General features: G+C 47.6%; 1 protein-coding gene across 1 annotated transcript in view; it reads left to right on the top strand.

Moving 5' to 3' along the window:
* LOC311230437 (differentially expressed in FDCP 6 homolog) overlaps positions 1-20,776 on the top strand; it is a 132,401-nt gene that overhangs the window by 29,967 nt on the left and 81,658 nt on the right. The window contains exons 8-9 of the mRNA XM_084316708.1: positions 1,927-2,037; positions 2,142-2,308. Coding sequence (XP_084172834.1) covers positions 1,927-2,037; positions 2,142-2,308 — 278 coding nt within the window. The remainder of the gene's footprint in view (positions 1-1,926; positions 2,038-2,141; positions 2,309-20,776) is intronic.

Raw genomic sequence — 20,776 nt, 5'->3', positions numbered from 1 at the left:
AGCATTGGTCACACAGACAATAATCTTCCTCCTCTTCTCGCTCTCTCTTCTCTTACTCACGTCCTCTCTTTCCATACAGGTTTCCCCTCAGCTTCTCCAATGAGTCTCTCTGTCTCCATTTTCTATGCTGCTTGATTGTGTGGTGATTGCGCTCACCTGTCTCGGGCGCGTCTGGCACAGGTGCGCTGCATTGGCCGCTGATGCGCTCTGCTCTGTCGGGAGTCTCCTCGGAACTCCTAATATGGGCATATGCCCCAGTACCTTGGCTGCCACATAGCAGCCTTCTAGAATAGAATAGAATAGAAATACTTTATTCATCCCGAGGGAAATTTGGCACTACAAATTGCTCACAGTAAACAGCAAACATTTAGGTAGACAAAAACAAAGTCACGAATAAGAATAAAAATAAGCCTAAGAATAAAATACGGTCCGGGGTATACATTTCCTATGTTATGTATATACATTCTAATATAAAATATACAGTAAAAATATACATAAATATACAGTAAGTGTACAGAAAAGTGTAAAATTGTACAATGTTGGTTTAAAAGTAAAAGTCCAGGAAGATGGTACTGTCACCCTGTGTTCAGTGATGCAGTGAGGCACAGTGATGCATTATAAAGTCTGATGGCTGTCGGAATGAAGGACTTCCGGTGCCGTTCAGTGCTACATCTTGGGAGTCTTAGTCTAGCACTGAATGTGCTCCTTCTGTCTTCAAGTCTGTGTATAGTGGGTGGGAGGGGTTGTCCCTGATGGCATGGAGCTTAGCAAGGCTCCTCCTCTCCGCCACCACTGCTAGAGAGTCCAACTCCACCACAACCATGTTACTGGCCTTCCTGACCTTATCCAGCCTGTTTGCGCCCCCAGCTCTCAGTCCGCTGCCCCAGCAGGTCACAGCGTACAGAAGGCGCCCGCCACCACCGACTCATAGAACATCCTCAACATCCTTGTACAGACGTTGAAGGATCTCAGCCTTCTGAGGAAGTAGAGTCGGCTCTGGCCCTTCTTGTAGACTGTAGAGTGTAGTGTCTCTGTATGTTTTGACCTGTTCAGTTTATTGTCAATGTGTACACTGAGGTATTTGTAATCCTCAACCGTGTCCACATCGACCCCCCTGATGAAAACAGGGGTCACAGATGCACTCCTCCTCCCCAGATCCACAACCAGTTCCCTGGTCTTCGTCACATATAGCTGAAGGTGGTTCTGTTCGCACCATGTGATGACCAGCGCCCGGTATTCCTCCTCATCACCGCCCTTAATACATCCCACTATCGCAGAGTCATCAGAAAATGTCTGAAGGTGGCAGGACTCTGACCGATAGTGGAAGTCATTGGTGTAGACCAGGGGTCGGCAACCTGCGGCTCCGGAGCCGCATGTGGCTCTTTAGCCACTCTGCTGTGGCTCCCTGTTACTTAAAAAAAAAATTATAATAAATTAAAAAGTGAAAATCTTAATTTTCTAATACTAATACAACAAACTGTGTGCTATAAGTATAAAGTATAATAAATCACAAATAACTTTTGGGGTGGGGGGGGGGGGGGGGGGGTTGTGATTAGCCGGGCCACTGTTTCAAACCAGGTTTAGCTCATTAGCCCTGTCCATGTCTCCATCCACTCCCCCCCCCCCCCCCCCCCCGGTTTAATGCCAGTTATGGTCTGTATTCCAGTCCAAACTGATTTGATATCATTCCTCTCCAATTTCCTCCTGTAGTTGTCTTTGGCCTCTCTGATTTTGGGTTTCAGATTATATTACCATGCCAGCCAGTCTGCCAGACTGCCACACCGTATAAAAGGTGGATGATTGTCCAGTTGATGGTCCAGAATGCCCAGCATATAAAACTGACTCCAGAGTAGTATATAATGTATTCCCATTCCTGACCCCAAGCACTACCTGTTACACTACCTGTCTGACCTCCCTGTTGAATAGGAGACCCAGAGACAGGCACAGGTAGGCCTGCTGGAGGAGGAGCAGAGCAGGTGGCAGCAACATGAGGAGCTACAGAGGGCCCTGCAGGAACAACTGGAGGAGGCTGAACAGGTGAGGATGGATGCGGGGGGGGGGGGGGGGGTATGGAAGTATGGAAGCGAGAGAAGGAAGAGAAGGAGGAGGGTGTCAGTATAACAGTGTGCTACGGCCAACAGGCACGGCTCAGCATGCAGGCGGAGATGGTCCAGAAGGAGGCCGAAGCGGAGAGGCAGAGGAGGAGGATCAAGGAGCTGGAGGAGACCCAGCAACGCCTGGAGGAGGCGCTCTACCAGCAGATCAGAGCCAGGCAGGACGAGGAGGCCTACCGCCTCGCACAGGCCAGGTCAGACACACACACATGCTCGCACACACACACACACACGTGCGCGCATGCACGTAAGTACACACATAAGCACACAGACACACACACACAATGCATCTACATTACACAGGTTTAGAAAGACGTACATGAACGAAGATGCATGCAAATACACACACACACACACACACACACACACACACACACACACACACACACACACACACACACACACACACACACACACACACACACACACACACACACACACACACACACACACACACACACACACACACAAACTATTTTCTGCAAATAGACAACACAAACAGACAACACAGATAGAATCAGAGAACAGTGGGTATATTTATTTATATTTTATATCAGGCTAGACAGTCCAGGGAGTATGTGCATAGGCGGGTAGTCAGACAAGCAGGAGGTCGTAGCCGGGCCTGGGTTCTCAGACAGTCCAGGGAGTAGGCAAGTAGAAGGGGAGTCAGACAAGCGGGAGGTCGTAGCTGGGGCCGGGTTCTTAGGCGCCGGTTACACCTTTCGTTTCATTTTCGTTTCATTGTCAGATGAGTTTCGCCGCAACGTGGCAGCCTCGAGTCACACTTTTGTTTTTGTCACCTGAGCACACTGATGTAGTACACTGCCAAAGCAGTAGGTGGCAGTAGGTGGCAAACATGAAGGCAATTTCAACCAATCAGAACTTGAATGTGCCTGCAAAGCAAATGTCAACAAGGCGGGCGCCTATGGGCGCCACCATCTTTTGCCTATTTACCCAGTGCAGCACTTCTTTTTCAGCAAAGTCTAATAAAAGTGCAATAAACAAAACGGATACATTCACTGTGTGTTCTGTCATTTGTTGATGAAACAAAACTAACATCAACACAAGTGACCACCAAGAGCGGATAGTTTAGTCTAAAAAAAGATCGGTAGCTACATTGTTAGCTGCATGCTAACGTCAATGGAATATGCCATTCTAACAGTATAGCATTGTGGCTAGAAGCTAACGTTAGCTCACGCTAGTTAGCCAGCACCAAACTGATGATATCGGGAGCTATCAGTAGTTAGATAACATTAGAGACAACGCTGTGTGTATTAAACAAAGGTGAATAGATGACTGGGCCATTTTGTTTAATGCTTGTTAAGTTGAAAGAGGAGCTTTGAGCTAACAGGATCTGATAGCTAACGCTAGCTCATGTTAGCCAGTGGCAGTGCTCAACAAATCGGTAATGCTAGCAGAATGAATGGATGTAAACTTTATTTAACATATTGCATAATGGGTACAATACAATACGGCTCAATACAAACAATTGTTAAGGGAATGCAGACTGTTGTAGCTTGGACTGGGGTCCTTATAACAATAACTTGACAACACATGGTAGCTGCAGCTATTTGGGACACGGAGCTATGTCCCAAACACACACACACACACACACACACACACACTGTTGTCACCGGAAGGTCACGCAGATGGTATCTACTGCGCATGGGCGTTTTCGCAACAACGGCTCCGTGAAGGCTACACGACTGTTGTCAGCGAGTTTTTGGCGTTGCTCAAAAACGCAAACACAATTTAGCGTTTCAGCTAGGGCCACAACGTATCCACCAAAAAACGCATTTCTGTGTAAAAGGGACATGAAACGTATTCAAAAACGTATAAAAACGAGCACAAAAACACTGTGTGTAACATGCCCCTTAGACAGTCCAGGAGGTACAGGAGGAGAGTAGTCAGGCAGGACTCCAGAACACGGGAACAGGGTGAGGAGCCAGGTAGAGGACTGTGAGCAAGGAGGACAAGACAGGGTTAGACAAGGCAAACGGATAAAGGACTAACACAAGAACGACTATACGAGAAGTTACGATCTATGCAGCATGATGACATCTGAGCCAGGTCTAAATAGATAGAGCAATCAGCAAGCAGATGTCGACAAGCTGCTCCTCTGGTCTCCACACACCTGAACCTCATGCCTGCACTTACAGTAGGAGAGAGAGAGAGAGAGAGAGAGAGAGAGAGAGAGAGAGAGAGAGAGAGAGAGAGAGAGAGAGAGAGAGAGAGAGAGAGAGAGAGACTAGATAGGTCGGGAGTGGGGGTAAAACCAAGGGGGTACAGGAGACTGGAAGCCTGGAGGCTTGGAAGTGCATGACATTATTCACATTCATACACATCCTCCCTCCCCATCAACATGGACCCCCTGCAATTTGCATACCGCCCCAACAGGTCCACGGAGGACACCATAGCCCATGTGCTGCACACAGCAGCATCACACCTGGACAAGAGGAAGGGGAACTATGTGAGAATGCTATTCATCGACTACAGCTCGGCATTCAATACCATAGTCCCCTCCATACTCATAGCCAAGCTCAGGGACCTGGGCTTGAACTATGACCTCTGCCAGTGGGTCTTGGACTTCCTGACGGGCAGACCCCAGGTGGTGAGAGCAGGCAACTGCACCTCCTCATCCATCACCCTCAACATAGGGGCCCCCCAGGGCTGTGTTCTGAGTCCCCTCCTCTACTCCCTGTACACACACGACTGTGTGGCTCAGCGGAGTAGCAACACAATCATCAAATTTGCTGACGACACAGTGGTGGTGGGCCTGATCTCTGCCAACGACGAGAGGGCCTACCTGGAAGAGGTCAAGGTCCTGGCGGGATGGTGCCAGGAAAACAGCCTCTCCCTGAACGTCAGCAAAACAAAGGAGATGATTGTGGACTTCAGGAGGTCGGGGGTCAAGGACTACAGCCCCCTCAGCATCGACGGGGCACCGGTTGAGAGAGTCAACAGCTTTAAGTACCTCGGAGCCTACATATCCGAGGACTTGACATGGACCACACACATTGACAGTGTTGTGAAGAAGGCACGACAACGCCTCTACTTCCTCAGGCGCCTAAGGAAGTTCCAAGTCAGTCAGAAGATCCTTAAGAACTTCTACTCATGTACAATAGAGAGCATCCTGACTGGCAACATCACCTCCTGGTTTGGGAATAGCACTGCACAAGACCGAAGCAGACTACAAAGAGTGACACGTTCAGCCGAACGCACAATTGGAGGGGGGCTCCCCACCCTCCAGAACATTTACAACAAGCGGTGCAGGGGCAAGGCTAAGAGAATCATTAAAGACTCCAGTCACCCGAACAACTGCCTCTTTGAACTGCTGCGGTCAGGCAAGCGATACCGGAGTCTCAAGGCGAGCACAGAAAGTCTCAGAAGAAGCTTCTATCCCCAGGCCATCAGGCTGCTCAACGAACAATGAACACTACACAACAACAACCATCAAACGCACATAGCACACACATCCACACGCACACACTCACTTTAAACAAACACACTGTAGCACCCACTCCCCACACTTTATAGCACACACTCACTTTAAACAAACACACTGTAGCACCCACTCCCCACACTTTATATTTATTGATGAAGGATTGCACTACAACTCGTACACCTTACTGTAAATTGTACCTAAATTGTACCTCATCCCATTTCTGCTTTGCACTATATAGTATTGTACATTAGTACACTGCATAGTATTGTATATGATATGGTAACTCAGTTACGTCTATTCTGCATCGAACATTGTACATATGTCTATACTGAACACTGTGACCTCATTTTCTACTTCTAATTTACATGCTATACTATGTTATTTGATACTATCTTGTCTAGTACAGTCACTGGAGCGTAACAGTAAGCAAAGAGCGATGTTTTTTTTTCACTTTGTCTTCTTTGAAAGTCTGATTGTGTGGTGAGTGGTGTCCAACGATTGGGGGAGGAAACTTTGAGTGTTGAAGTGAGATTAGAGTTAGAGGTTTCCTTTACGGCTAGGGAACAGGAGTCTGGCTGCCTGTTTGTCTGTCTGCCTCTCTGTGCTTCTGAGTAAGCAGTTTCAAGTTTCAAGTTTCTTTAATAGTTGTCATACAAAAGTACAGAATACTTTCATACAAAATGCTTGTCAAGCACATCAGCAATTTTAACATGTTACCTAAACCTGAAACCACAAATTATGAATCTTGCTGTGACCACAGCTAATGCCTCCATATATTCATGTAAAAGTGTACATTAAACAACTCACAATAACTAACTCAATCCGGTCTCTTAACATACAGTATATAGAGATGCGTTTCTTGGCGGAAATGATAGTTCAGAGACAGATACTTTCCATTTCCTGTCGCCTCTGCTCTTCATTGTGGTTTTCTATGCAAGACATCTATCCTCTGCATGATCTTTCTCTCATATGAAAACCTTCATTATTTTGAACTAAAACATTTGGATATGCCCCTCTTATACAGTAGATTGCTGTGTTTCTGAGGTACATTTTTTTTTTAAATAAACTATAAAATATCGATGTGTTTCATACCAACACAAAAGTAAAGCCTTTTCAAATATTAGATGTAACATTTACTTGCTCCATCACAGATATTATTGCATGTTCAAGATAGATCTGTGAAACCCTACAAATAAACCAAAACAAAATAATACAATTAAAAAGCTCTTTGCCCATCAATGTGCGGCTCCTCCATCCATTGATTAAAAAATAAATATATATATTTTTTAAAGATATCAATTATAATTATTTTATTAAAAAAAATGTAATGTCATTCATTCCATAAGTACGTAGAATAAACATTTACGGAGTTATTTTTTTTAAATGGTCCATTTGCATGTTCTTGGTATCTGATTCTATGGACATCTATGGATCTCAGGGAATGTATTCCCAGTGTCAGAAATATTGTGTCTGTTACTAGGCTTGAGTAAATTGTAATGAACCAAAAGAGAATATCAATTATATATATATTGTTTTATCTTTGACTGTGAATAACGCCATGCTAAAATTGACCAGACGTGAAAAATCTAAGCAACTGAATAAAGGGAAGATGATTAAACAGAAGGTTTTGTAGATACACAGATCCACAACCAGTTCCCCGGTCTTCGTCACATTTAGCTGAAGGTGGTTCCTTTCGCACCATGTGATGAAGTCCACCACCAGTGCCCTGTATTCCTCCTCATCACCGCCCTTAGTACATCCCACTATCGCAGAGTCATCAGAAAATGTCTCAAGGTGGCAGGACTCTGACCGATAGTGGAAGTCATTGGTGTAGACGAGGGGTCGGCAACCTGCGGCTCTGGAACCGCATGCGGCTCTTTAGCCACTCTGCTGTGGCTCCCTGTTACTTAAATCTTTTTTATAATAAATTAAAAAGTTAAAATAAAATTGTTCTAATAATTCCATTAATACAACAAACTGTGTGCTATAAGTATAAAGTACAATAAATCGCAAATTACTTTGGGTATGTAATCGTCAGGCGTTTTATGCTAAATGTGGGGTATGCTTGATTGATTGATTGATTGAAAACTTTATTAACAAAGTTATATGAGTACTGGCTAAGCGTCCCGCTCTTAAGCCATACCGAGATATACCTCATCTCATGTACCTATTGTACTCCATCAACGAATAAAACCAAAATACACCCCTCACCTGCCAGGCCCCGCCCCTAGTGGCGTGCTACATAGGACTGGGCATGGCCACCACTCACTCTTCCTCGGAAAAAATCGTTTCCAAAGAAAAGTTTCCCCAAGGGAACTCAGGGCACGCTAAGAGCGGGACGCTTAGCCAGTACTCATATAACTAGGTTATATACATAACCTGTCGTTATATTTCGTACTTGCATCACGTCCCGCTCTTAAGCCATACCGAGATATGGGGTAGAGCGGACGCAAGGACCGACAGATGCACCCCCTGAGGACCCGTAAGCCCACATCAAGGGGGAAGGGGAGTCCCGTCACCCCATCCTTCCTAATGAAGAGGGGGCGCAGTCAACTCCACCCGAGTGTGAACAAGAGGGAACTAGAACCCCTTGAACACACAGCACAGGCGGAACCACATGTGACACAACACACTGTGGCCCATACCCACACACCCCTGCTACCCCACCAAAGGACGGGGAAGCAGGAGAGGCCACAGACCTCAGAACCGCCTGGGAGACAGAACCCCCGGTCATGTCCATGAGGTAAAACCTTACGAAGGGACTCGGGGAGGACCATGAAGCTGCAGCACAGATGTCCTCCACCGAGGCCCCACCCAGCAGAGCGGCAGAGGCTGCCACCCCACGAGTGGAGTGCGCCCTGACGCCCCCAGGGGGAGCCAGCCCGGCCAACGTGTAGCAAAGGGCAATGCCCTCGCACAACCAATGGGACAGGCGCTGTTTCGATAGTGCCTTACCAGCACGAGAACCACCATAACAGACAAACTGATCGGTAGCCCTGAGGCCCTGAGTACGGCTGAGGTAAATCCCCAAAGCCCGGACCGGACATGACAGGTGAAGGCCCGCCTCCAACTCACTAGCGTGAGGAGGTGGATGAAACGCCTGAACCACAATATCCCTGGAGCGGAAGGAACTCCGGATATTTGTAGGCACGAAGGCAGGATTAGGCCGCAGAGTGGCACCGCAAACGGAACGAAAGACAGGCACTCTGGTCGTACCGAGAGAGCACAAAGCTCACCCACGCGTTTAGCGGAGGTGACGGCCAGCAAGAACGCGGTCTTGAACGACAGCTGTTCCAACGGTGCTTGCTCAAGAGGCTCAAACAGGGCCAAGGACAACCGACCGAGGACCAATCGAAGATCCCAACTCGGAGCCAAAGAGCGTTTTACCGGATTAACGCGTCGGGCGCCAAGCAGGAACGCTTCACAAGAGGGTGGCTGAACAAAACATCACCCTCAAATCCCTCATGATAAGAGGATATAGCTGCTGCATATACCCTCACCGTCGAAGCCGACAGTCTATCAAGGAGAGACTGGAGGTAAACAAGGACAGTATCCAGGGGGCAGGACACCGGTCCCTGCCCCCCGCCTTACACCACTCTTGGAACATACGCCATCTGCCCGCGTAAAGCGCGACAGTGGAGGGAGCATGCGCATTCCGGATGGTATCAACCACAGAAGGGTCCATCCTCCCCAGACTTACCCTCTCACCAGCCAAACCATCAGACGTTGGCACAACACCGGGTGCTGAACAGCGACCCGTGTGCCTGAGTGAGGGCCTTCGCCGACCAAGGAATAGGCCATGGCGGAGCTACCAGTAGCTGGATCAGGACCGGGAACCACACAGCTGCGCCCCGGTCCGGCGCAATCAGGATCAAGGACCTGCGCTCCTTAACGTACCCGCCCCAACAACTGACCTAACAGATGTATGGGGAAAGAATCCCAGGCGGCACAGCATCTGTCCCAGACCTGCCTGACTATGTCCAGACGTAATCCCCACCCGTCAGGATGAGGACCGCCCTGCGACATTACACCTGTACCCACATTCACCCTGCCGGGGATGTGGGGAGCCCTCAGGCCGCGCAGATGGAGGACGCCCATAGTCAGCCGCCCGGTGCAGACGGGGGGAGCGTACTCCTCCCTGTCTGTCGATATACGACACTGACGTCGTATCGAGCGTGTCGCAACACGCTCTGAGAGGGATGCCCATAGCACTCCACCCGTTGACTGGGAAGAGGAGTACTCTACTTCCAGTCTACAGCCACCCCAGGCTGGTAGGAACCCTGCCTGGCATGAGACCTGACGATCCACCTTGACCACCAAGGACCAGAACGTCGGCAGGGCAGAATACACTTCGTAACCCCTGACGACCCAGAGGCCCCAGTGCGGCCTCCACGCACTTGGTGAAGATGCGGGGAGCCAGAGAAAAGCCGAACGGCAGCCCCTGGTACCCATACGCTAACCCTGTAAGGAAGCGCAGGTAAGCCCTAGGACGGAAGATCGGGAATGCGAACACGCATCCTAGAGGTCTATGGAGGAGAACCAGACCCCCACCTGACAGTGTTCAACAGGTAGGAGACGATCCAAAAAATACCGAACCTTCCCATGGTCCAACATGGGTCTGACACCCCCCCCCTCCCGATTTCTCAGGCACCAGAGAACACCGGGAGGAAAACGCCACAACGATGGCTTGCTTCGTCCACAGAGATCAGATCTCGTCGACCAGAGCTGTCACTGCTGGTGACCCTGACAATAGGGTCTGTACCAAACCCGAAAACGGGTGGGGTTGTGTAAATACAAGTCCCCGCCTCAGCGTTCTCTCCATCCACCTTGACATATGGTACTGCCGTAGCCATATGTGATGACACTCCCAACGCACCCGCCGCCATGTGGCGCAGGTCCGCAAGGAACTGTAGATAGGCAGCCCGGTCCCACCCGCTGTGCGTAGCCAACCCTGGACCCGTGCGAGCAGAGCGTTCCGTGGAGTCGGGTTGGAACCTGACACTACCCACGAGGCAATTGCACCCAAGGGGGGACCCCGACAGAAAGGGCCGGTTTGATATGGGGGAAGCTGACATCAATCTAGGTGACAAAAGCCCCCCCACTGAACACCCCTCCAGAACATGCTGAGGAGTTGTTCTGCAGCCGGACATGCAAGGCGTGAGGACCCCATGGGTTCCTACACACCGTAGCCCTGCAGTGATATTACTACCACCTAAATCACACGTACCTCTTCTTTTCAGACCACTGCCGATCTCACGGGAGTGGGAGGCACCAACATGATACCTGGCCTGGCGAAGGCGAGGCCGGGGAAGCCCGCACTGTGTGCCTCAAAAGGTTTCGAGCCCCCCTGCTGACAACACCTATAGTTGACAGACGTAACACCAGGCTCAACCAACACAGCTTATGGTGTGGGAGCCGCTTGACAGCACAACATTCTCACGGACAGACCCAGGCTCAGCCATCAACTGGGTGTCAGCCCCTGTCCCCATGAGAAGCGAAAAGTGGGGCCGCCCGCGCTTCAACGAAGGCACGCGGCCCGCAGCTAAAGGAAACAATCAGAGCCCCCTTTTTCCGCTGGTGTTGGGGGAGGGAGTGAACGGAGAGCGGGCTGCTCGCGGCAGGACGGCGACAGCTTGTATATTCCAAGCCGAGCCCATCCAACATGGCCGATCCCTCGGCCGCCAAGGCTGTCGGCCTTGTGGACACCTGTCGATTCAACGCCCAGGATACCTCTGGCGGGGGAAAACATGGCCGCCTGTCGAGGGCCTCGTCATCGCCGCTGACGAGGCCGTGCTCTCTCTTCTTCTGGCTGCGCGGTGTGAGGCGGTGTGGGGCCTAGGACAAATACCGCCCGCGCTCCAGCGGAAGACCAAAATCCTCTGCGGAGAGGGAAGCCCTGAGCGGTTATAGCTTGCGGCTGGGTCAAAGCTAATAACGTCAACAACTTCGCGCGATGTGTCGACATCGGCTGGCCCTCAAGGCCCCGCCACCAGACACCATTTTTTTATAGAAAAACCAGCAATTCGAACACAGTTCTAATCGCTGCCAATTCCATACCGTGGCAGTACAGGCTTTAGCAGCCCACCAGCCACTCGCCAGGCCGACCCACCTCATGGCGTCGGCCGGGCGGGGCACTGTTTCAACATGTCAAAAGCAAAGGACTGATGCTAACACGGTCAGTGGTGGTTGTAAACAGCAACCTCCACTGTGGTGTGCACCATGAAGGGGTTAATGAATAAATGAACTAACACCACGAACATACTGTAGAATGGGCAAGCCCATTTACACAACGTTAAGGGGAGGCGGACCAGAGAGAACCAGTCCCGCATTCATTCATAATATTCACAACATCACACCAGCCCTAGACCTCAGCCCATTTACCCATGAAGGTAAACAAAGCCCCCCCCCGCACTACTCCCCCAGTAGACACCGATTGACCGTCAGCATGAATGGTTGAGAGGAGGGAAGATTGTAGCATAGACAGACATTCCCGTAGCAGAGAGACAGAACAAAAACAGTAGCCCCACTATAGCATAGCGTTCAACGCTAATGTGGACAGAAAACAGTCAGCTGAGCCACAACACTGGCCGCCGCTAAATTCCATCCTGCAGTAGTATAGCTCTACTGCCACCCGCCGGGCCGACTCGCTCTCAAGCATCGGCTTCCGGGTGGGACACAGTCCAGCCCCGCCGAGGCACAGGATCGATGCTACCTGGCTAGGCTACCTAGCCACGGCACACCCGCCCTGCACCCTGTTGTCAACCCATTTACCCGTAAAAGGGAAAAATAGGACTCAGCAAAACCCCCCACATTAGCTAACGACTGACCTTCATCAATGAACCGGTTTAAGAGGAGGGAAAAGCGGCAACATCCCACGGCGGGGAACATTAGAACAGTGCCCAGCATTTCAGCAGTATTGTTAGCATTTAGCATTAGCATTAGCATTTAGCGTTAGCATTAGTGTTTAGCAGCACGCTCCAGGATCGCTTGGAACCCGTCCACTTCAGTGGAACGTTCACCAAACCATCCCGCCCCTGGTGCCGACACACAACATGGTTGTGTAACAAAACAAACCAGCATTACTAACACTAGCATCAATGCCTGATGACACAGGGCTCACCTGTGTGCGAGCCGGCTCGATAGCCAACCTCGCACGCTGTTCCTCGATCTGCTGCCACAAGACGAGGGAACATCAGAATAGACCCGACGTGTCGTTGGAACATACCCCGAAGATTCCAGGGGTAAGCAAATCTCCGTAAGTATTCAATATTATCTAAACTTTTCAAATCAACTAGTTGCATAGGGCGTCTTGCATTCGCTATGATGGAAACGAAAATAGAGGAAGAGTGAGTGGTGGCCATGCCCAGTCCTATGTAGCACGCCACTAGGGGCGGGGCCTGGCAGGTGAGGGGTGTATTTTGGTTTTATTCGTTGATGGAGTACAATAGGTACATGAGATGAGGTATATCTCGGTATGGTTTAAGAGCGGGACACGATGCAAGTACGAAATATAACAGATTGCAGAATGGGTACAATACAGTACAGCTCAATACACACAATTGTTAAGGGGATGCAGACCTGAGAAAGACTTTCGTCTTGTTTACATCAGGGTCCCCCATTTTCAATTCATCAGGACATATATGACATACATGACATACAGATAGACAGTACTGCTACATCTATACATTTATGACATACCAGATTTGCAAACACAGTACTGTTTGTGATACAAAAAGAGTCCAGAAAAGGGAGTATATACATTTGACGTAAAAAATGTACATTGGAGGAGGTTGGGTGGGGTTGTGTGGGGGGGGGGGGGGGGGGGGGGGGGGAGGGGTTGGGGGGGGAAACACTGTACAACTGTACAAGCAAAACTGTACATTGGGATATTGAAAAACATACTAGGTAATTTACATTGGATGGGGGGGGGGGGGGGGAAACACTGTACAAACAAGCAAAACTGTACATTGGAATATTGACAAAACCATACTATGTAAATTACTGTACATTGGAGGGGGTTGGGTTAGGACATTTACAGGGGCCAGTTTCTAATTGCAGTCTCCCGTAGGTGTTCCTTGAGAGTGGTTTTGAAAGTGGGTAGTGATTCACATTCCTTTACAGCTTTGGGTAGGGCGTTCCACATTGATGTGGCATAATTGCGAAACGTGTTTAGTCCCTTGTTTGAGCCGAATCTGGGTTTAACATGATTTGTGGAGCTCCCTCTGGTGTTGTGACCGTGGTATTCACTGACCTTTGGGAAGTATTTTGACATGTACATGAGTACCTTGGTCGTGTAGTGTATCTTGTAGACCAGGCCCATTGCAAGTTGCTGTACTCTGTCGTCTACTCTAAGCCATCCTAGTTTGTCAAAGTGGGCAGGGGTGAGGTGGGTTCTAGGAGTAAGATCAAGCAGTAGTCTGACCAGTTTGTTTTGAGATGTTTGTAATTTAGTTTTTAGCGCCTTTGAGGTGCTTTGGTACCATGAGGTGCAAGCATAGTCGTAGTACCCTTGAATGAGTGCTCCTGCCAGAGTCTTCAGGGTATTCTTGTTTACCAGTGAGGAGATCCGGTACAAGAATCGAGTTCGTTGGTTGACTTTTTTTATTACATTGGATGCCATTTTGTCACAGGAAAGATTTGCCTCTAGGATGGAGCCCAGGTAGGTAATTTCTTCTTTCTTTGTGACAATATTGTCACCCACTGTAACTGAGAAGCCGTCGGTCTTGCTGAGTTTGTTATTTGAACCGAAGAGAATGGACTCTGTTTTGCCCATGTGTAATGATAGTTTGTTATCAGCGAGCCATATGCAGATTTTGCCTAGTTCCGAGCTGAGGGTTTTTTCAACCTGTAACTTGTTCTTGTCAGAGACCAGCAGGGCTGAGTCGTCCACAAACAGGAACAAGTTGCAGTCACAAGCTGACGACATGTCATTTGCATAAATTAGGAACAGTAGCGGTCCTAGTAAGCTCACTGTGAGGGGGGGGATAGGGTACCGTTTACCTCCACCATCTGTTCTCTCCCCTCCAGGTAGGATTGCATCCAGCTCACTGATAGACTATCAAAACCAATTGCTTTTAGCTTGTCAAACAGAATGGTGTGATTGACAGTGTCGAAGGCCTTTTCTAGGTCCAGCATGACCATGCTGCAGTATTTGCCCGCGTCCACCTCTTGTTTGATGTGGTCGTTTAAATAGAGAAGGCATGTGTCAGTGGAGTGGGATGTTCTGAAGCCAGATTGGAATTCGTAGATTAGATTTATTTTCGCGAGGTACTTTTCGACCTGTTCGTATACAATTTTTTCCATGACTTTCGAGATGGAGATAAGGATAGAAACAGGGCGGTAGTTGCCTGGGTCTAATTTACTGCCCTTTTTGTGCAGGGGTGTTACTCTCGCAATTTTGAAGTTCTTGGGGACGTGTCCCTGTTTTATGGAGAGGTTTATTATGTGTGTGATGACTGAGGAATTTGGAGGGGATGTTGTCATGGCCAGTGGCCTTGTTCGGTTGGAGGGCGCTCAGTTTTTTGAGTACCTCATCTGTTGTTACCATTTCCAGTTTGAAGTCATCTTTGTGGATGCCTAGGTTCTTGTAGTATGCTACTATGTGTTCTACCCCATAATGCCCTGAGTGGGAGGGTAGTTTGTTTACCAGTGTTGTGGCTATGTTTGTGAAGAAGATGTTTAAGTTTTAAGTTTTTTACTGCAGCCTAGTTGATTATTGAGTCATTTCTAAAGTTCACATGTTTTGTTTTTGTTTTCCTCAGTTTTGTCATTGATGCATTTTTTTGTTGTTGTTTTGATCATGGAGTTTACGTCATTTCTTAGTCTGTTTCTTTCCAGTTTGAGTTCAGTCACGTGGGCTTGTAGTTCACTGCTCTTGCTTTTGGTAAGCTTTGACTGACTTTTACGAAACTCAGAGCATTTTTTGTCTCTGGTTTTCATAGCGGTCAGTATTTCAGTGTGCATCCACGGCTCAGCACGATTTTTTACCCTGGTGGTTCTTAGGGGGGCCATGTTGTTTAGTATTGTTGAGAATTTGGTTTTGACAGGGTCTGACGGGGGTCCTGACGGGGGTCCTGACGTGGCTGGGTCCGGGGTTTAGCTGCACGTCTCCCGAGAGTAGCAGGATAAGGGACAACAAAGTATTTCGGTCCATTCTGCCAGTCGGGGGTCTGTTCTTTCTTTCCGGATTAGCCGTTAATGTTGCGTGAACGGTCGCTGTCCCCATGGCCAGGTGCTTATGCTCCGTGCCGTTTTGAAAATAGAAGTCGCTGTGGACATCCTTTTATATTTTTTTTCTTCTCTCCTCTTCTGTCTGGTTGTGCTTCATCGTTGAGTAGAGGTACGAATCCGTTATCCAAAACATAAGGAGGAGAAATGTGCGCAAAATCTCTTTTGCTTGCTGTATTGGCGATGGCTCCGGGAGCTCAGGAATTTGCGACCGCTCATGGCTGTGCCGGATGAATGAATAACTATATATAAAACGTTGTACACTGTAGTGTGTTATCTTTTTAAGGGTAAATTGGTTTTGCGGCTCCAGGTGAATTAAATTTTGTGGGGGGGACACCAGAGGGGCCTCTACCTGCATTGCCTCTAACTTCTCACCCAGCATCCCAGGCCGTATGGTATCTATGGATCTCAGGGAATGTATTCCCAGTGTCAGAAATATTGTGTCTGTTACTAGGCTTGAGTAAATTGTAATAAACCAAAGGAGAATATCAATTATATATATACAGTGCCGTCTGGGAGAAATGCGAGGCCCCTTGCGAGATTTAAACGTTAAAAAAAAAAAATTGTGCATACAGTCAACGTATTCTTAAATAATAGTGCTGCCCGAGGCTGGATATACAGTCAACGTATTCTTAAATAATAGCGCTGCCCGAGGCTGGGTATACAGTCAATGTAATATAAAAAATTGCAGCTCTGGAACACACCCAAGTCTGAGAGAAAGTAACGTCAGCTAGCAGTAGCTGGCAGTCTCCATCCCCCCTGGCTGAGCTAAACACTGACTGGGAGCTTATTAAATTAAATAGTCGAGCTTATTAAATGACACGTCTCTCGAATGACAACCTTGTTAGCTTTCAGTATCATAAAGTTAGCTTTCTGTATCATAACGTTAGCTTTCTGCATCATAACGTTAGCTTATTAAATGACACATTGACGACCGGCCCTAGCCATGTTGCTGGAGGACCACGCTTTGTAAACAAACCGATGTACTTTTGGATAGCTATATATATACTTTATAGTATTGCTATCTGTCCATTCTCATTGTCACTTGAGTGCATAAACCGTGCCTTCATAATGGCTTAAAGAAAATAAAAATCCATCGGTTGGTTGTCATTTATAGCGTCGTGAATATAAGCTTTATCGCAGTTTTCGTCTCGTATTTTTTCTGGAAAGCTATAGGGCTAAAGGCTAGTCATGTTATATCGAACGGCATTTCTGTTGTATATATACGAATGAAATAAAACAAACTGCTTAGCATCCGGACTATTACAGAGCATCTATGGATGAAATGGGGGCGGCGGGGGACTCCGATTAGTATTATTGATTAGCAAAACAGTGTGCGTTCAAGTAGCCACATTCACTGATCGATCGCTTGCGTTTTACAACAATGTCCAATCCGGCTGTAATTTGGGGGAAGTGTGTCCTACCGTCAGCCCATGTGATCGCCGGCAGCATTTCCCCATTATTCATCGGCATCTGGTAGATCGATATGTCCATTGGCTGATCATAAATCCTATTATTCCAGGCTGAAATATGCGCTTCGAACCGTGATCAAAGATGGAGGATGTTTGCTTGGGATCCAGGCTCATATGAAATGCCCATAGACAGTAAAAGAAATCTTTTTCCCATTCGCCCTCAATGATACTGCAGTGGAGCGATGGCGCCCCTAAGAGGATCTGGCCGGTATTGCATGTCGCCGATTTAAATGAGGCGGGTAAATCTGCAGAGTCGATCGGGGATCTTGATCCATTTATTAATATGGAATAAAACAATAACAACTTGCCATGAGTTAACTCGTGGCTCTGGTCCTCAACGGAACTCGACGACATCAAAACCACAGCAAATAAAAACGGACTACACATTTTTCACCTGAATGTAAACAGCATAAAACATAAGCTGAAGGAAATAAGAAACCTGTTTATTAGCGGTAAGGTAGACATACTATGCTTTACTGAAACTAAACTAGACTCATCTGTAACAGACCCTGAAATTGAGTTGGAGAACTATTCTATTGTCCGTAATGACAGAAACAAGTATGGAGGTGGTGTTTGTATGTACATTCATAAGGACACCAAATTCATTAGCCGTACTGACCTACATCATGAGACAATTGAAACCGTATGGGTGGAGATTCTATTTGAAAGGGCTAAATCTGTTATAGTCGGCACAATCTACAGACCACCAGATCAAACTGGCTTTTATGATACTCTGGATGTGTGCTTAGCTGGAGCTGAGGATGCTGAAAAGATTCTTATTGGGGATTGGAACACGGATATGCAACAAAAAGATGCATCCGCCTTCAAATCCTTCAATAGGTTAATCACACAACCCACAAGGGTATGTGAATCAACTCAGACTACCATTGACCTCATCCTGACCTCTGACAAGTCCAAGATCTCTAATAAAGTGGTTATAGCATGCGGGTTAAGTGATCATTATATGATATTCTGTACCCGCAAAAAGCTAAAACAAAAGGCTGGCTGTCACAAAACAGTCACATCTAGAGACCTCAAAACCTACTCTAGCGAGGCCTTTAACCTTGAACTGGAGAGTCTGGACTGGTCAGATGAACTCAATGGTACACTGGTTGAAGAAACCTGGCTTGGCTTCAAAACCAAATTTTCATCAATACTAAACAACATGGCCCCCCTAAGAACCACCAGGGTAAAAAATCGCACTGAGCCATGGATGCACACTGAAATACTGACCGCTATGAAAGCCAGAGACAAAAAATGCTCTGAGTTTCGTAAAAGTCAGTCAAAGCTTGCCAAAAGCACGAGCAGTGAACTCCAAGATCACGTGACTGAACTCAAACTAGAAAGAAACAGACTAAGAAATGACGTAAACTCCATGATCAAAACCGCTAAAAAAAATTTCATCAATGACAAAAATAAACCATGTGAACTTTGGAAATTACTCAACAATCAACTAGGCTGCAGTAAAAAACTTAAAACAGGTTCTCAAACATAAACATAAAGACGGACAACACGCTCATCACAGACAAGCTGGATGTAGCCAATTACTTAAACACTTTCTTCACAAACATAGCCACAACACTGGTAAACAAACTACCCTCCCACTCAGGGCAGTATGGGGTAGAACACATAGTAGCATACTACAAGAACCTAGGCGTCCACAAAGACGACTTCAAACTGGAAATGGTAACTACAGATGAGGTACTCAAAAAACTGAGCGCCCTCCAACCGAACAAGGCCACTGGCCATGACAACATCCCCTCCAAATTCCTCAGAGACTCAGCAGCCGCCATCACCCCAGTCATCACACACATAATAAACCTCTCCATAAAACAGGGACACGTCCCCAAGGACTTCAAAATTGCGAGAGTAACACCCCTGCACAAAAAGGGCAGCAAACTAGACCCAGGCAACTACCGCCCTGTTTCTATCCTTACATCCATCTCGAAAGTCATGGAAAAAATAGTATGCGAACAGATCGAAAAGTACCTCGCGGAAAAAAATCGAATCTACGAATTCCAATCTGGCTTCAGAACATCCCACTCCACTGACACATGCCTTCTCTATTTAAACGACCACATCAAACAAGAGGTGGACGCGGGCAAATACTGCGGCATGGTCATGCTGGACCTACAAAAGGCCTTCGACACTGTCAATCACACCATTCTGATTGACAAGCTAAAAGCAATAGGTTTTGATAGTTTATCAGTGAGCTGGATACAATCCTACCTGGAGGGGAGAGAACAGATGGTGGAGGTAAACGGTACCCTATCCCCCCCCCCTCACAGTGAGCTGTGACGTTCCACAAGGAAGCATACTAGGACCGCTACTATTCCTAATTTATGCAAATGACATGTCGTCAGCTTGTGACTGCAACTTGTTCCTGTTTGCGGACGACTCAGCCCTGCTGGAAAAAGCCCTCAGCTCGGAACTAGGCAAAATCTGCATATGGCTCGCCAACAACAAACTATCATTACACATGGGCAAAACAGAGTCCATACTCTTCGGTTCAAATAACAAACTCAGCAAGACCGACGGCTTCTCGGTTACAGTGGGTGACAATATTGTCACAAGGAAAGATGAAATTACCTACCTAGGCTCCATCCTAGAGGCTAATCTTTCCTGTGACAAAATGGCATCCAATGTAATAAAAAAAGTCAACCAACGAACTCGATTCTTGTACCGGATCTCCTCTCTGGTAAACAAGAATACCCTGAAGACTCTGGCAGGAGCACTCATTCAAGGGTACTACGACTATGCGTGCACCTCATGGTACCAAAGCACCTCAAAGGCACTAAAAAACTAATTACAAACATCTCAAAACAAGCTAGTCAGACTACTGCTTCACCTGACTCCTAGAACTCACCTCACCCCGGCCCACTTTGACAACCTAGGATGGCTTAGAGTAGACGACAGAGTACAGCAACTTGCAATGGGCCTGGTCTACAAGATACACTACGCGACCAAGGTACCCATGTCAAAATACTTCCCAAAGGTCAGTGAATACCACGATCACAACACCAGAGGGAGCTCCACAAATCATGTTAAACCCAGATTCGGCTCAAACAAGGGACTAAACACGTTTCGCAATTATGCCACATCAATGTGGAACGCCCTACCCAAAGCTGTAAAGGAATGTGAATCACTACCCACTTTCAAAAACACTCTCAAAGAACACCTACGGGAGACTGCAATTCGAAACTGGCCCCTACAAATGTCTTAACCCAGTTGTACAGCAAATTACCAAGTATGGCTTTGTCAGTATTCCAATGTACAGTGTACAGTGTGTGTCCCCCCCCCTACCCCAACCCCCCCCCCCCTCCTCCAATGTACAGCCCCCACCCACCCAACCCCACCCCACCCACCCAACCTCCTCCAATGTACAGTTTCTACGTCAAATGTATATACACTCTTTTTCTGGATACTTTTTGTATCAGTACTGTATTTGCAAATCTGATATGTCATAAATGTATAGATGTAGCAGTACTGTCTATCTGTATGTCATGTATGTCATATAT

Source organism: Notolepis coatsorum, assembly GCF_963971535.1.
Source record: "Notolepis coatsorum genome assembly, chromosome: 6".
NCBI lineage: Eukaryota > Metazoa > Chordata > Actinopteri > Aulopiformes > Paralepididae > Notolepis > Notolepis coatsorum.
Note: the sequence above shows the minus strand (reverse complement) of the source record. Positions and strands in the feature narration are given on the sequence as shown.